The following is a 12,864-nucleotide window of genomic DNA, read 5'->3' as shown; positions in this document are numbered from 1 at the left end:
TGTAAATGGGGTTTCCACTAAACACCCCCCTTGCTGCTGGGAAACTGGGGGTGAGGGTGAGGAGTCGGTGGGATGATAAATCCCGCTGGTGTGAACGGCAGTAAGATTCTGGTGTTTCTATGTACAAAGTTGTAAGAAATTGCAAATGGAACAGGAAAGAGTTTCGAATTTTCAGCATTATGTTAAAATTCAAATACATCGAATCAGTCAGTCTGTTCCCCAGACAAAATTCACTCAGAATTCAAACAAAAACATAGAAAATATTTAATTAAAATATCTTGAAGCACAGTAGAGATATCAGAAATACAACATCATGCAAAACTTTGAGATATAAATTCAAACGCCTTTTCCTTTTTCTCAGATGGTTCAAGCTGCTACGTTCACGAGCAGACTCTGGTCTGCCTCGTCCCTCTCTCCGTTTGAATCCAGTCAGTGGGCTGGTTCCTGCGGCCGGTGATAATCCTGCAGATCAAAAATATTCCCTTCTGTGAAGCAGCAAGCACTCGCTGGGTTGAAATCAGTGGCTTCTGGGAGAAAGGTGGAGGTGAGATATTCCTCAGGGCAGCTTCTCAAGAATGATCTCAGTCACCCCCACTGCTCACTCTCCCCCCTCTCTGTACAAGGGCATTTCCTTCATTCCAGCTTCTCTGTCAGTTTTCTTACAGCCCGCCTGGAGCTGGCACACTTACTGTTAATCACAGCAGTAAAGTCACATCCCCTCCCGCACACAGAAGTAACATAATCTGGAACAGAATTAAACAAATAAAAAAAAAGACTTATTTCTCCAACTCGGAATTCACTTCCACCATCCCCATCACCTGCCCCGAAGGTTCCTGACTCTTGCTGGGGTACAGTGCCACAGACACTAACCCTCTGCTTTGCCATGGGGGCAATTGTCACTTACAGACCTAGACATGATTGTCAGTAAATTATACAACCTCTAAAGGTAATGATAACCAGCCTTGACATAACACACACACACACCCACACGCACACCCACACAATGATCAAGAGCAGGAACCCTGGCTGATTTCCCCTTTCTCTCTAACCCAGGGATCACTGGACAGTGATCAGGGACAGGAACCCTGGCTGATTTCCCCTTTCTCTCTAACCCAGGGATCACTGGACAGTGATCAGGAGCAGGAACCCTGGCTGATTTCCCCGCTCTGTAACCCAGGGATCACTGGATAGTGATCAGGAGCAGGAACCCTGGCTGATTTCCTCTCTCTCTAACCCAGGGATCACTGGACAGTGATCAGGGACAGGAACCCTGGCTGATTTCCCCGCTCTGTAACCCAGGGGTCACTGGACAGTGATCAGGGACAGGAACCCTGGCTGATTTCCCCGCTCTGTAACCCAGGGATCACTGGATAGTGATCAGGAGCAGGAACCCTGGCTGATTTCCTCTCTCTCTAACCCAGGGATCACTGAACAGAGTTCAGGAGCAGGAACCCTGGCTGATTTCCTGTCTCTCTAACCCAGGGATCACTGGACAGTGATCAGGAGCAGGAACCCTGGCTGATTTCCTCTCTCTCTAACCCAGGGATCACTGGACAGTGATCAGGGACAGGAACCTGGCTGATTTCCTCTCTCTCTAACCCAGGGGTCACTGGACAGTGATCAGGGACAGGAACCCTGGCTGATTTCCTCTCTCTCTAACCCAGGGGTCACTGGACAGTGATCAGGAGCAGGAACCCTGGCTGATTTCCTCTCTCTCTAACCCAGGAATCACTGGACAGTGATCAGGGACAGGAACCTGGCTGATTTCCTCTCTCTCTAACCCAGGAATCACTGGACAGTGATCAGGGACAGGAACCCTGGCTGATTTCACTCTCTCTCTAACCCAGGGGTCACTGGACAGTGATCAGGGACAGGAACCCTGGCTGATTTCCCCGCTCTGTAACCCAGGGATCACTGGACAGTGATCAGGAGCAGGAACCCTGGCTGATTTCCCCGCTCTCTAACCCAGGGATCACTGGACAGTGATCAGGGACAGGAACCCTGGCTGATTTCCCCGCTCTGTAACCCAGGGATCACTGGACAGTGATCAGGAACAGGAATCCTGGCTGATTTCCCTGCTCTGTAACCCAGGGATCACTGGACAGTGATCAGGAACAGGAATCCTGGCTGATTTCCCCGCTCTGTAACCCAGGAATCACTGGACAGTGATCAGGAACAGGAATCCTGGCTGATTTCCCCGCTCTGTAACCCAGGGATCACTGGACAGTGATCAGGGACAGGAACCCTGGCTGATTTCCCTGCTCTGTAACCCAGGGATCACTGGATAGTGATCAGGAGCAGGAACCCTGGCTGATTTCCCCGCTCTGTAACCCAGGGATCACTGGACAGTGATCAGGGGCAGGAACCCTGGCTGATTTCCTCTCTCTCTAACCCAGGGGTCACTGGACAGTGATCAGGGACAGGAACCCTGGCTGATTTCCCCGCTCTGTAACCCAGGGATCACTGGACAGTGATCAGGAACAGGAACCCTGGCTGATTTCCTCTCTCTGTCATCCACTTGTATGGAAACTAATTATGTTTTGTTCAACAGTAGATTAATTCCAATATTTTCCAAATGGAAGAATCCTCCCGTTTCAGATCTTAGGGCAGAAAGATGATACATTGTGAACCTGCCTCAGAACAACTGAACAAAGGTCACAATGTATCGTTGCTAAAACCATTAACAGCAAACTAAAAGGAGATTAATGATTAGTTGCTGAAAATTCACTTTTATCTAAAGCAGGGGATTTTAATCAGGGTAAGTGTAGCATTAATTGAGATAATTAGCAGAACGAGACTTTAATTAAAATTTAATGAAGAAAATAATTAATTATTTAAATGAAAACACAACACAGATGGGAGGGCTGGTGGGGTGTGACAGATACAGCACCACAAACCACGACAGTGCAGAGGGGGCCACTCGGCCCATCAAGTCTGCACCAATCCTCTGAAAGAGCACTCCACCTAGGCCCATTCCCCCACCCCATCCCATCCCTGTAACATCACACATTTACCATGGCTAATCCCCCTAAACTACACCATCTTTTGGAACTGTGGGCAGAAACCCACTCAGACACGGGTAGAACATGCAAACTCCACGCAGACAGTCATCCGAGGCAGGAACTGAACCTGGCTTCCTGGTGCTGTGAGGCAGCAGTGCCAACCGCTGTGCCACTTTGCCACCCCTGGACGTGGTGAATGCCTGTGAGATCCATGGCAACAACATCTGCAATGCCTGTGAGCCCCGAGTCACTGAGCTGGAGGCTGAGCTGCAGACACTGCGACACGGCAGGCAGGGAGACAGGAAGTTACCTGGGACTTTCTTCCAGGAGGCTGTCACACCCCTTTGGGCAGGGTCCTCTGATTTGACCTGTGATCAGGGTCAGGAGGGTGTGACTGAATGAGGCAGCGGGGGAGCCTCAACCTTTACAATTCTCCCAACAGGTTTGAGATTCTTGCAGTCTGTATGGACAAGAGTGGAGACTACAGGATGGGTGAATAAACTGGCCAGGATATCGTGATACAGGAGAACATTAAAGTGGAGGCGTAAATAGGAATGTAGTGATAGGAGGGGATAGTTTCAACAGTGGCCCCAGTTCCAGTCCAGACAGCTGTGTTACCTGTCTGGTGCCAGGGTTTGAACATCCTCTCTGGTTGGAGAGGAACCTGCAGTGCAAGGGAGAGGTTCCAGATGTCATGGTCCATGTCAGTACCAATAGGTTGGACCAGGAATGAGATTTTGAAGTTTAAAATAATGAAGGAGGTGATTGAGCGAGTAAATGATACCATGTATGGAATTGCAGCAGCCTCTTCACCAATGACACCAACAAGGCTAACTGTGTGTCTCAGGTGCGGTGTGCAGGAAGTGTCTGGATAAACTGTTATGATGGGTTTCGGGCCGAGGCTCCAATTGGTGTTAAAAAGCATCAGGCGCTGGGCCGGGGATCGGAGGATACGGATTAGAAACTGCGAGGAGTTAGGGGCTAGATTATAAAGCAGGGCCAAAGGCATCAATCTCTGGATTACTGTTAGAGACACGAGCAAATTGGTGTGGGGCGAATCGGATTCAGGAATTGAATGTGTGGTTCAAGGATTGGTGTGGGAGGAATGGGATTCGGTTCAGGGGGCGCTGTGAGGAGTACTGGGGAAAGTGGGAGCTGTACCACTGGGATGCTCTTCCCCTGAACCACACTCAGACCCAGTGTTCCGGCGAGTTGAATAACTAGGACAGCAGAGGGGGCTTTAAACTAACTAGGGGCTGGGGTGGGGGTGGGGGGGGCAATAGGAGAATGGGGGGGATGATGGGGGAGGGGGTAATCCACATGAGCAAACATGGCAAAATGAAAACAAAGAGCACGGTGATAGAGCAAGTTAGTGACACGGGTAAAGATAATCAGGTGAGTGCCAGGAAGGGACAGCTTGTGTAAATTTAAGAATACACCAGTGGATTTGTGAGAATGGTAAGAAGTCAGAATGAACGGCTCTGTCTGACTTTGTGCAGCATTCGTAACAAAACAGCTGAAGTGAAATACACATGAACAACCCAATAGCCATTTCAGCAAATGTGGCTGCAAGGTGACCAAGGCTCAGACCTAACTATTCAAGGCTCTTAGATATTTTAGAATGACAGGGAGCTTGGAGAAAGGAGGTGGGGCGACTCTGTTAATTAAGTTTGATATTAGAAGTAATCAGCGATTACCTTAGTTTAAAAAAATCAAGAGATAGAATCTGTTTAGGTTGAGATGAAAATAAGCAAAGCTAAGAAGTCACTGTTGGAGTAATTTATAGCCCCCTGCCTAACACCAGCTACACTGTTCAAACAGAGTGTACAGAATAAATAATGGGGACCTCTATTAAAGTTGCTGCAATAGTCATGAGTGATTTTTATCTTCATATAGATTGGATGAATCAGATTGGCAAAGGCAGCCTGAGATCATAGCCAGTATTTGGGATAATTTCCTGGATCAATACCTTCCAGTGCCAACCAAGGATTAGGCTATTTTAAACCTGGTAATGTGCAAAGAGACAGAAATCATTAATGGCCACATAGAAAAGGAGACTCTAAGCAACAGTGATCATAACATGATAAAAGTTCACATACAGTTGGAAGGTGAGAAGTATGCACCTGAGACTAGAGTCTTAAACTTTAATAAAGGCACTTGCACAGGTACAAGGACAGAGTTAGCGAAAGTGAACTGGGGAAATAGATAAAAGGCAGGACAGCAGAGAAACAGTGGCAGACATTTAAGGAGATATTCCATTACTCTGGAAGATATATTCTGATAAGAACAAAGGAGCAGGAGAAGGTCATTCAGCCTTTCAAGCTTGCTGACATAGATGATCACTGACCTTTTACTTTAATGTGATTTCCCACACTATCCCCATGACTTTTGATATCTTTAATATCCAGAAATCCATCAACCTCAGCTTTGAGCAAGTTTAACAATGTTCCCATCGGCCCCAGGGTAAAGAATTCCCAAGATTCGCCACCCTCAGACTAAGAAGTTCTTCCTTATTTCAGTCCTAGAATGTCCTATCTCTTATTCTGAGACTGTTCTCCCAGAGCTCTGACAGAGTCATCATGACTCGAAAAGTTGGCTCTTTTCTCTCCCCACAGCTGCTGCCAGACCTGCTGAGATTTTCCAGCACTTTCTATTTTTGTTTCAGATTCCAGCATCCACTGTATTTTGCTGTTATACTTAAGTAATCTCCCTACTGATGTCTTTAAAACCTGTATACTTCCAAAAGATACTTCTGAATATAATGGAATTGATATTTTGCTGCAGTGCCAGAAATAACCAGCTGGGGGAGCAGCTGGGCAGGACTCTCAGTAGCACCACCAACAGGAATGTGGTGAAATTGCAACCAGGTCACCTCACCTTTGATAGCATATGTGACAGCTGAGGGCAGGCATATTGGCTTCTCCATGGTGGTCTTGTTGTGGGCAATGCGTTTTCCCCTAGCTGATGACCTTGCTAAAGTCTGATCCGAGAAGAAATATCCCAGGAGCTTACGAGTCATCAGCTTTGGTTTATCCTTTGGGAGGTGGGAGAGTTCATTCATTTCTCTGTCGGTGAGGTACACACTCGATCCAGGGATCAGCTCCGACTTGAGTCTCCCATTTGCCTGGTCAACAAGAAAGTCAACTTGCATTTATATAGTGCCTTTGATAACAGCTTCTATTTATAAAGTAGCTTTAACAAACTACAACATGCCAAAGGTAAAAGCAAAATACTGCAGATGCCGGAATCTGAAACAATAACAGAAACTGCTGGAAAATCTCAGCAGGTCTGGCAGCATCTGTGGTGAGAGAATATGGTCATCATTTCGACACTAAATGATCATTTGTCAGAATGCCTTTAACACCTGGATTCTTCCAGTAAATACATCTAAAAATAAATAAAATTGACACTTTGCTGCAGTGCCAGAAATGTCCAGCTGGGGGAGCAGCTGGGCAGGACTCTCAGTAGCACCACCAACAGGAATGGGGTGAAACTGCAGCCAGCTCCCCTCAGGCCCTGCACCTCACCTTTGACAGCATATGTGACAGCTGAGGGCTGGCACATCGGCTTCTCCATGGTGGTCTAAAGTCTGATCTGAGAAGAAATATCCCAGGAGCTTGAAACATTGGCTCTATTCTCTCACTATACAGTAGCACAACAGCACAGTGGTTAGCACTGCTGCCTCACAGTGACAGAGACCCAGGTTCGATTCCTGGCTCGGGTCTTTGCTGAGTTTGCACATTCTCCCCATGTCTGCGTGGGTTTCCTCCGGGTGCTCCAGTCTCCTCCCACAGTCTGAAAGACGCACTGGTTAGGGTGCATTGGCCGTGCTAAATTTTCCCTCAGTGTACCGAACAGGCGCTAGAGTGTGGCGACTAGGGGATTTTCACAGTAACTTCATTCTAGTGTTATTGTCAGCCTACTTGTGTCACTGATAAATAAACTTCAAACTTTAACTCTCCACAGATGTTGTCAGACCTGCAGTGATTTTCCAGCATTAAGAAACAATACCTTTCACTGTAAACTAATAGGCGTGACAATAATAAATCAAATCAATTTTTATTGTAAATCATACACTGGTGTTTCACATAATAAAAGATAAAAACTGACATTGAGGGAAAATTAGTTACCGAAAACACTCAAGTCAAACAGGCAGGTTTTAATTGGCCTCTCAGTAGGGGAGAAGTTGGTATAAGATTTAGGGAAGGAATTCCAGGGGTGAGGACCCCGGCAGCTAAAGGCGCGGAAACCAATGTGGTGAAAGTTCACAGATACACAAGAGGCCAAAAATGGAGGAGTGCAGAGATCTGAGAGGGTTCGGGGGTTGGAGAAGATGGTTGAATGTTGTCAGATTATGAGCCGGTGTAGAGCAGTAATACGAAGATTAGAGGTGAACCAATTTTGATTTCATTAACAATAAGAATAGAAGAGTTTTGAATGAGTAAATGAAGAGGGAGCGTTACCAGGGGAACCGGGAGCAGCCATTTTCTTTCACATTAACCAGAACTGACTGACCTCATAGGCAGATGCCCAGACTGGTGAACCATCTGGCAGGGTGTCCTTCATGGCACTGCCCAGCTGGTGAATCTCCTGATGCCCAAGGGCACTGGTAAAACTCTCCTCCGGCCTGTTCCAAGTGGTGGTGACACTGATATTGTCATTAACCTCCCTGGATGGTGCGACAGGGGTGAAAGTCTCCTCAGCAGAAACAAGCGGCAATTTAGCATCAGGCGTTTGATTCTGAGATTACAAATAAAACATAAGCAAACACAGCACAGGATTAGCAGTGATAAATACCCCAAAGCACTCAATTAATAACCTTAATTCTGAGATGGATAGAGTCTTGCTGGAGAAAGTTGTGAAAGGATTTCCAGGCAGGATGAGTGTTGTATTAACCACAACCTCATTGCCTAGCAGAGCTGGAGGGACTGAACGGCCTCTGCCTGTTCCTGTATTCTTAGGACTCGGTTTAAAAATATCAGCACTTACCTGGGTTTCCGGATTCGATTCAAGCAGTTCAACAAGGTCCCTCAGGAATTTTATACTCTTTCTGGATGTATCTGAAGAAATAATAAAATTTGCATTTATATAGCACCTTTCACAACTTTGGGATGTCCCAAAGTGCTTTATTGATAACGACGTATTTACGAAGTCACTGGCACAATGCAGGAAATACGGAAACCAATTTGCGCACAGAAAGATCCCACAAAGATCAATGAGAAAATCATCAAATGCTCTGTTTCTGAGCATCGACAAAAAGATGTTGGCCGGGACACTGAGAACACTTCCCTGTTCTTCTTCCGAATAGTGGTCAGGGGACCTTTAACACCCACCTGAGAGAAAAGACGGGGCCCTCGATTTAACATCTTCCCTGGAAAAAGGCACCCCCAACACTGCAGCACCTTCTCGGTCCTGCACTGGGATTTACAGCCTTGGTTATCGCTCAGGTCTCTGAGGTGGCAACTGAACCCCACAACCTTCTCACTCAGAAACACGAGGGCAAACCCCTGACCAAGGCTTATCTTAGAAAAATGCAATGGCAAATAATATATGCTCATTATGTACAAATAGCATTATTAAAACATGACAACAATGAATAAACAGGCCAGTGCAATCTCAACGGGGCAGAGGCCATTACATCCTTCAAGAGAAAATTAGATAAATATTTCACCCAGAGAGGCTTGTTGCACAGAGAATGCATGGCTGTGAGAATAGGTTTTGTTTCCTCTCTCCAATAATTAGTCCTGACAAGATGGGCTGAATGGACTCCAGTGGTTTTGTTAGGTGACTCAATGAGCTGGAGAAAAGCACATGTTCACCAGAGCTCTCTGCTGGTAGAATTACAGTCTCAAAGCCCACTCCCCAACAGTACCACAGCCTTAGCTGAAAATGTTTGATGGGAGCAGTATAGAGGGAGCTTTACTCCGTATTTAACCCCATGCTGGACCTGTCCAGGGAGTGTTTGATGGGAAAACACAGTAAGAAATCTCACAACACCAGGTTAAAGTCCAACAGGTTTATTTAGTAGCAAAATCCACTAGCTTTCGGGGCTTTGCCTCTTCATCAGGTGAGTGGGGAGTTCTGATCACAAACAGGGCAGATAAAGGCATACACTCACTTTACAGAATACTGATTAGAATGCGAGTCTTTACAGCTAATCAAACAAGAATTGTTCTGCTCAGGACACTAAAAGCTTGAAGGGAGATTGGATTGAGGTGTTCAAAATTATGAGGGGTTGAGTAACTAGGGAGAAACTGTTTCACTCGGAGCAGAGTTGGTAAGTAGGGGATACTGATTAAAGGATGTGGGCGAGAGGTCGGGGGAGAGAGAGAGGAAGAGATTTGTTTGAGTAATGAATTGTTGTGATTGGAAATGTACTGCCTGAAGGGCAGAAGAAGATCAAATAGGAACTTTCAAAGGTAATTAGATAAATATTTGGAAGGAAAAGATTTTTAGGGCTACAGGGAAGAAAAAGGGAGTGGGATTCATGGGAAAGCTCTTTAAAGAGCTGTCACAGTTATAAGAACGTAAGAAATAGGAGCAGGAGTAGGCCATCTAGCCCTTCGAGCCTGCCCCGCCATTCAATAAGATCATGGCTGATCTGTCGTGGCTCAGTTCCACTTTCCCGCCCTCTCCCCATAACCCTTAATCCCCTCTCTTATCAAAAACCCATCAACCCGCTTCTTAAAAATATTTAGCGAGGCAGCCTCCACCACTTCAATGGGCAGAAGAGTCTCTCTGATTCGGATTTCTGTGCCTCGGAGGATGTGAAAGTCCTTACCCAGTGTTCCAGCCTGCAGGCTCCGCACGGTGATTCCCTGCTCGCTGTTACTGGACAGAAAGTCATTTTCCTCTTCGAGTTTCTGGAGCTGATCTTTCAGCCTCTGGTTCTCCCTCTTCAGTGCCTCGATGCGCCGATCTCGCAACAAAACCACCTCTAGCTGCGCCCGCTCGCGTCGCTGCAACTCCAGCACCTGCTCCTGGAGTTCCTTCACCAGCTCAGCGTACAACGCCATCACCTTCATGCTGCTACTGCTGTCCGAGGCAGCAGGGAGACTGTCCCCAGGGAGGGCTGAAGGTGCGGACGGAGGAGTTGGCACGTTTGCCTTCGGTAACGGCCTAACAGGGGAGCTGGTTAACAAGCAGGGCTGTCTGGAACCAGTGTGGGCAAGGCTGGCTGTGGTCACAGCGGGAAACGGGAATGGTTCACATTGCAATGTCAGTCTGGAGGGGTCACCCCAGTGTGATTGCCTGCTCAGGGCTGGGTCAAAGTCACAGTGTGTCACTGGCAAGGCCGAACATCTCTGCTTCTTGACATTTTGGCTGCTGTCCTCGTCCCCAGAATCCAGTAGTTTGGGAGCAGGTCTGCGGTGCTCAGTGAGTCGAGAGGGAAATTCACTGGGACCAATCCCTGCGTCCTCACAATGTTCGATCACCTGCCTGAACACAACACAGTAAAGGACGGGGGTAAAGGGCAGCTTTATGCAGGAGGTATCAACATTTCTCATGAACACAGAGGGAGAGGCAGAGGCCACTCTGCCCCTCGAGTCTCCTGCACCATTTAAATTAGAACATGGATGGACTGTATCTCCCCACTTCCTCCCTCCCAACCCAATCAAATCTACCTCAGTTTCCAGTTCTCCAATTATTCCCAGTCCCAGAATTCCAGTAGACTTTGTGGACAAACGTTTGTGAATCGTAGGATCCTTATAGTGCAGAAGGAGGCCATTTGGCCCATCAAGCCTGCACTGATGATAACCCATCCAGGCCCTATATCTGTAACCTTACGTATTTACCCTGCTAATCCCCCTGACACTAAGTGACGATTCACCATGGCCAAACTTACACATCTTTCAGACTGTGGGCGGAAACCGGAGCATCCGGAGGAAACCCACACAGACACGGGGAGAATGTGCAAACTCCACACAGGCAGTGACGAGGCTGGAACTGAACCCAGGTCACTGGCGCTGTGAGGCAGCAGTGCTAACCACTGTGCTACCCTGCCGCCAAGCTAACATCCCTGATACTAAGGGGCACTTTAGCATGACCAGTCTAACCTGCACAGCTTTGCACCAGCTTTAGTTTCTTCTCCTTAACTCCCCACTCCATATCCACACTAACAAATGTGTAAATTTAAACACTTTGAATTAGGTCACCCCCTCTTCACTCAAGGGAGTACAAATCTCATCTCCACAACCTGGCTTCATGATTTAAACCCTTTCAGCCCTGGTGAATCGGCACTGTACCCCCTGTAAATATCTCCTTCCCGAGGTGCAGTGCCCAGGACTGAACCCTAACTCCAGATACAGGCCTGTCAAGGCTCCGTACAACTCAATCCACAGAACTAAACCCGACTGATCAAACCTGCACTTTATATAAACTCGCTGCCAGGTGATTTTCTGCTGTCCTTTTACCTGTGAGAGTCTTGCTGAGGTCCAGAGCTCTGTGTTCTGCAGGTGAAGGCCTGCTCACTGGTCTGCTGCCAGGGAGAGCTGGAGCCTGGGGTGCTGGGGGAGCCAGGTTGCCCATTCACATCCCCACCCCATAGCATACCCTCCTCCTCCTCCTCCTCTCCCTCACAGCCCTGCTGATCTCCCTGTGTCAGTGCTGCTAGCTCAGTGTAGATGGGCAGAGTGGCTGCCTCTGGCCTTGCCAGCACACTGTTATCCATTCAGCTCAAACTCACAGCACCAACTGACACTGATTCCATTCTGTCACAACACAAGGCAGGAAGTCCCGCCCCCTCTCTACAGTCATTGGCTGACACAGCAAGGGGGCGGTTCTTACTGGTGATTCTGTATTCTCTTTGGTCCAGCAACTGCCAATCAGCAAAGCGGATGAGTTTCAGCTGCAAGTTGCACTTCCTCCCCCAGAGCTCATTGGTGCAGAGGCCAAAACTACTCCCCTCCCATTGGTCACTGGGCTATCAGAATTCAGTGGGTGTCAGGGTGGCCGAATGGTCTCAGGTCCTGGACTCGAGGAGCAAAGTCCTTCCGTCTATAAGCCGGCTATTCTGGTCTCCAACTGGAGGTGTGGATTCGAATCCCACTTCTGACACGTATTTTCCCAAACAGGCACCGGAATGTGGCAACTAGAATTTCACAGTCACTTCATTGCAGTATTAATGTCAGCCTTATTTGTGACTAATAACTAAACTTTAAATACCCTCCCCACAAGCCCCAGAGTTTTACTGGTGAAGATGCCAGATCCCAGAGGATCCTGAGGGATCCCGATAGGGTGGATGTGGAGAGGGTATTTCCTCTTGAGGAAGAATCTGGAACTAGCATCAAACAATGTGGAAAAGACTCTTTGCCCTACAAGTTTCAGTTTAAGCACCTGTTTGAGTGCACTGAGGGAGAATTTAGCACGGCCAATACATCTAACCAGCATGTCTTTTGGACTGTGGGAGGAAACCGGAGCACCCAGAGGAAACCCACGTGGATACGGGGAGAATGTGCAAACTCTGCACAGACAGTGACCCAAGCCAAGAAGTGAACCTGGGTCCCTGGTGCAGTGAGGCACTGAGTCAACGTGCTACTCATCGAGTCTGCACCGACAATAAGACGATAAGAATATGGGAGCAGAATTAGGCCATTCAGCCCATCAAGTCTGGTCTGCCATTCAATCATAGCTGATATTTTTCTCATCCCCATTCTCTGCCTTTTCCCCATAATCCCCGATCCCCTTATTAATCAGGAACCTTTCTATCGTTGTCTTAAAGACACTCAGTGACCTGGCCTCCACAGCTTTTTGTGGCAAAGAGTTCCACAGATTCACCACTCTCTGGCTGAAGAAATTCCTCCTCCTAGTCAACATCTTTTCCCAAAGGTAGGGGAGTCTATAACTAGAGGGCATAGGTTTA

General features: G+C 47.6%; 1 protein-coding gene across 1 annotated transcript; it reads right to left on the bottom strand.

Annotated features, from left to right (window-relative positions):
• Positions 1 to 247: 247 nt before the first annotated feature.
• Positions 248 to 11,704, bottom strand: LOC145359141 (uncharacterized). Its single transcript, XM_080213553.1, has 6 exons — positions 11,417 to 11,704; positions 9,784 to 10,442; positions 7,992 to 8,062; positions 7,518 to 7,742; positions 5,880 to 6,126; positions 248 to 743 (listed from the first exon to the last, which is right to left on the bottom strand). Exons 1-6 carry the CDS (start codon positions 11,671 to 11,673, stop codon positions 634 to 636), a joined length of 1,569 nt encoding a protein of 522 aa, XP_080069679.1. The 5' UTR covers positions 11,674 to 11,704; the 3' UTR covers positions 248 to 633.
• Between the last annotated feature and the right edge of the window lie 1,160 nt (positions 11,705 to 12,864).

The sequence above is a fragment of the Carcharhinus amblyrhynchos genome, chromosome 27, assembly GCF_965287045.1.
Source record: "Carcharhinus amblyrhynchos chromosome 27, sCarAmb.v2.hapA, whole genome shotgun sequence".
Lineage (NCBI taxonomy): Eukaryota > Metazoa > Chordata > Chondrichthyes > Carcharhiniformes > Carcharhinidae > Carcharhinus > Carcharhinus amblyrhynchos.
The sequence above is the reverse complement of the archived record's forward strand: the minus strand, read 5'-3'. Positions and strand labels throughout refer to the sequence as shown.

Coding starts and splice junctions, on each gene's coding strand:
- LOC145359141 (XM_080213553.1), bottom strand. CDS start 11,673: ATGGATAACAGTGTGCTGGCAAGGCCAGAGGCAGCCACTCTGCCCATC. Junction 10,443..11,416: donor CCTCAGCAAGACTCTCACAG/GTAAAAGGACAG, acceptor TGTTGTGTTCAG/GCAGGTGATCGAACATTGTG. Junction 8,063..9,783: donor CCTGCAGGCTGGAACACTGG/GTAAGGACTTTC, acceptor TTATTTCTTCAG/ATACATCCAGAAAGAGTATA.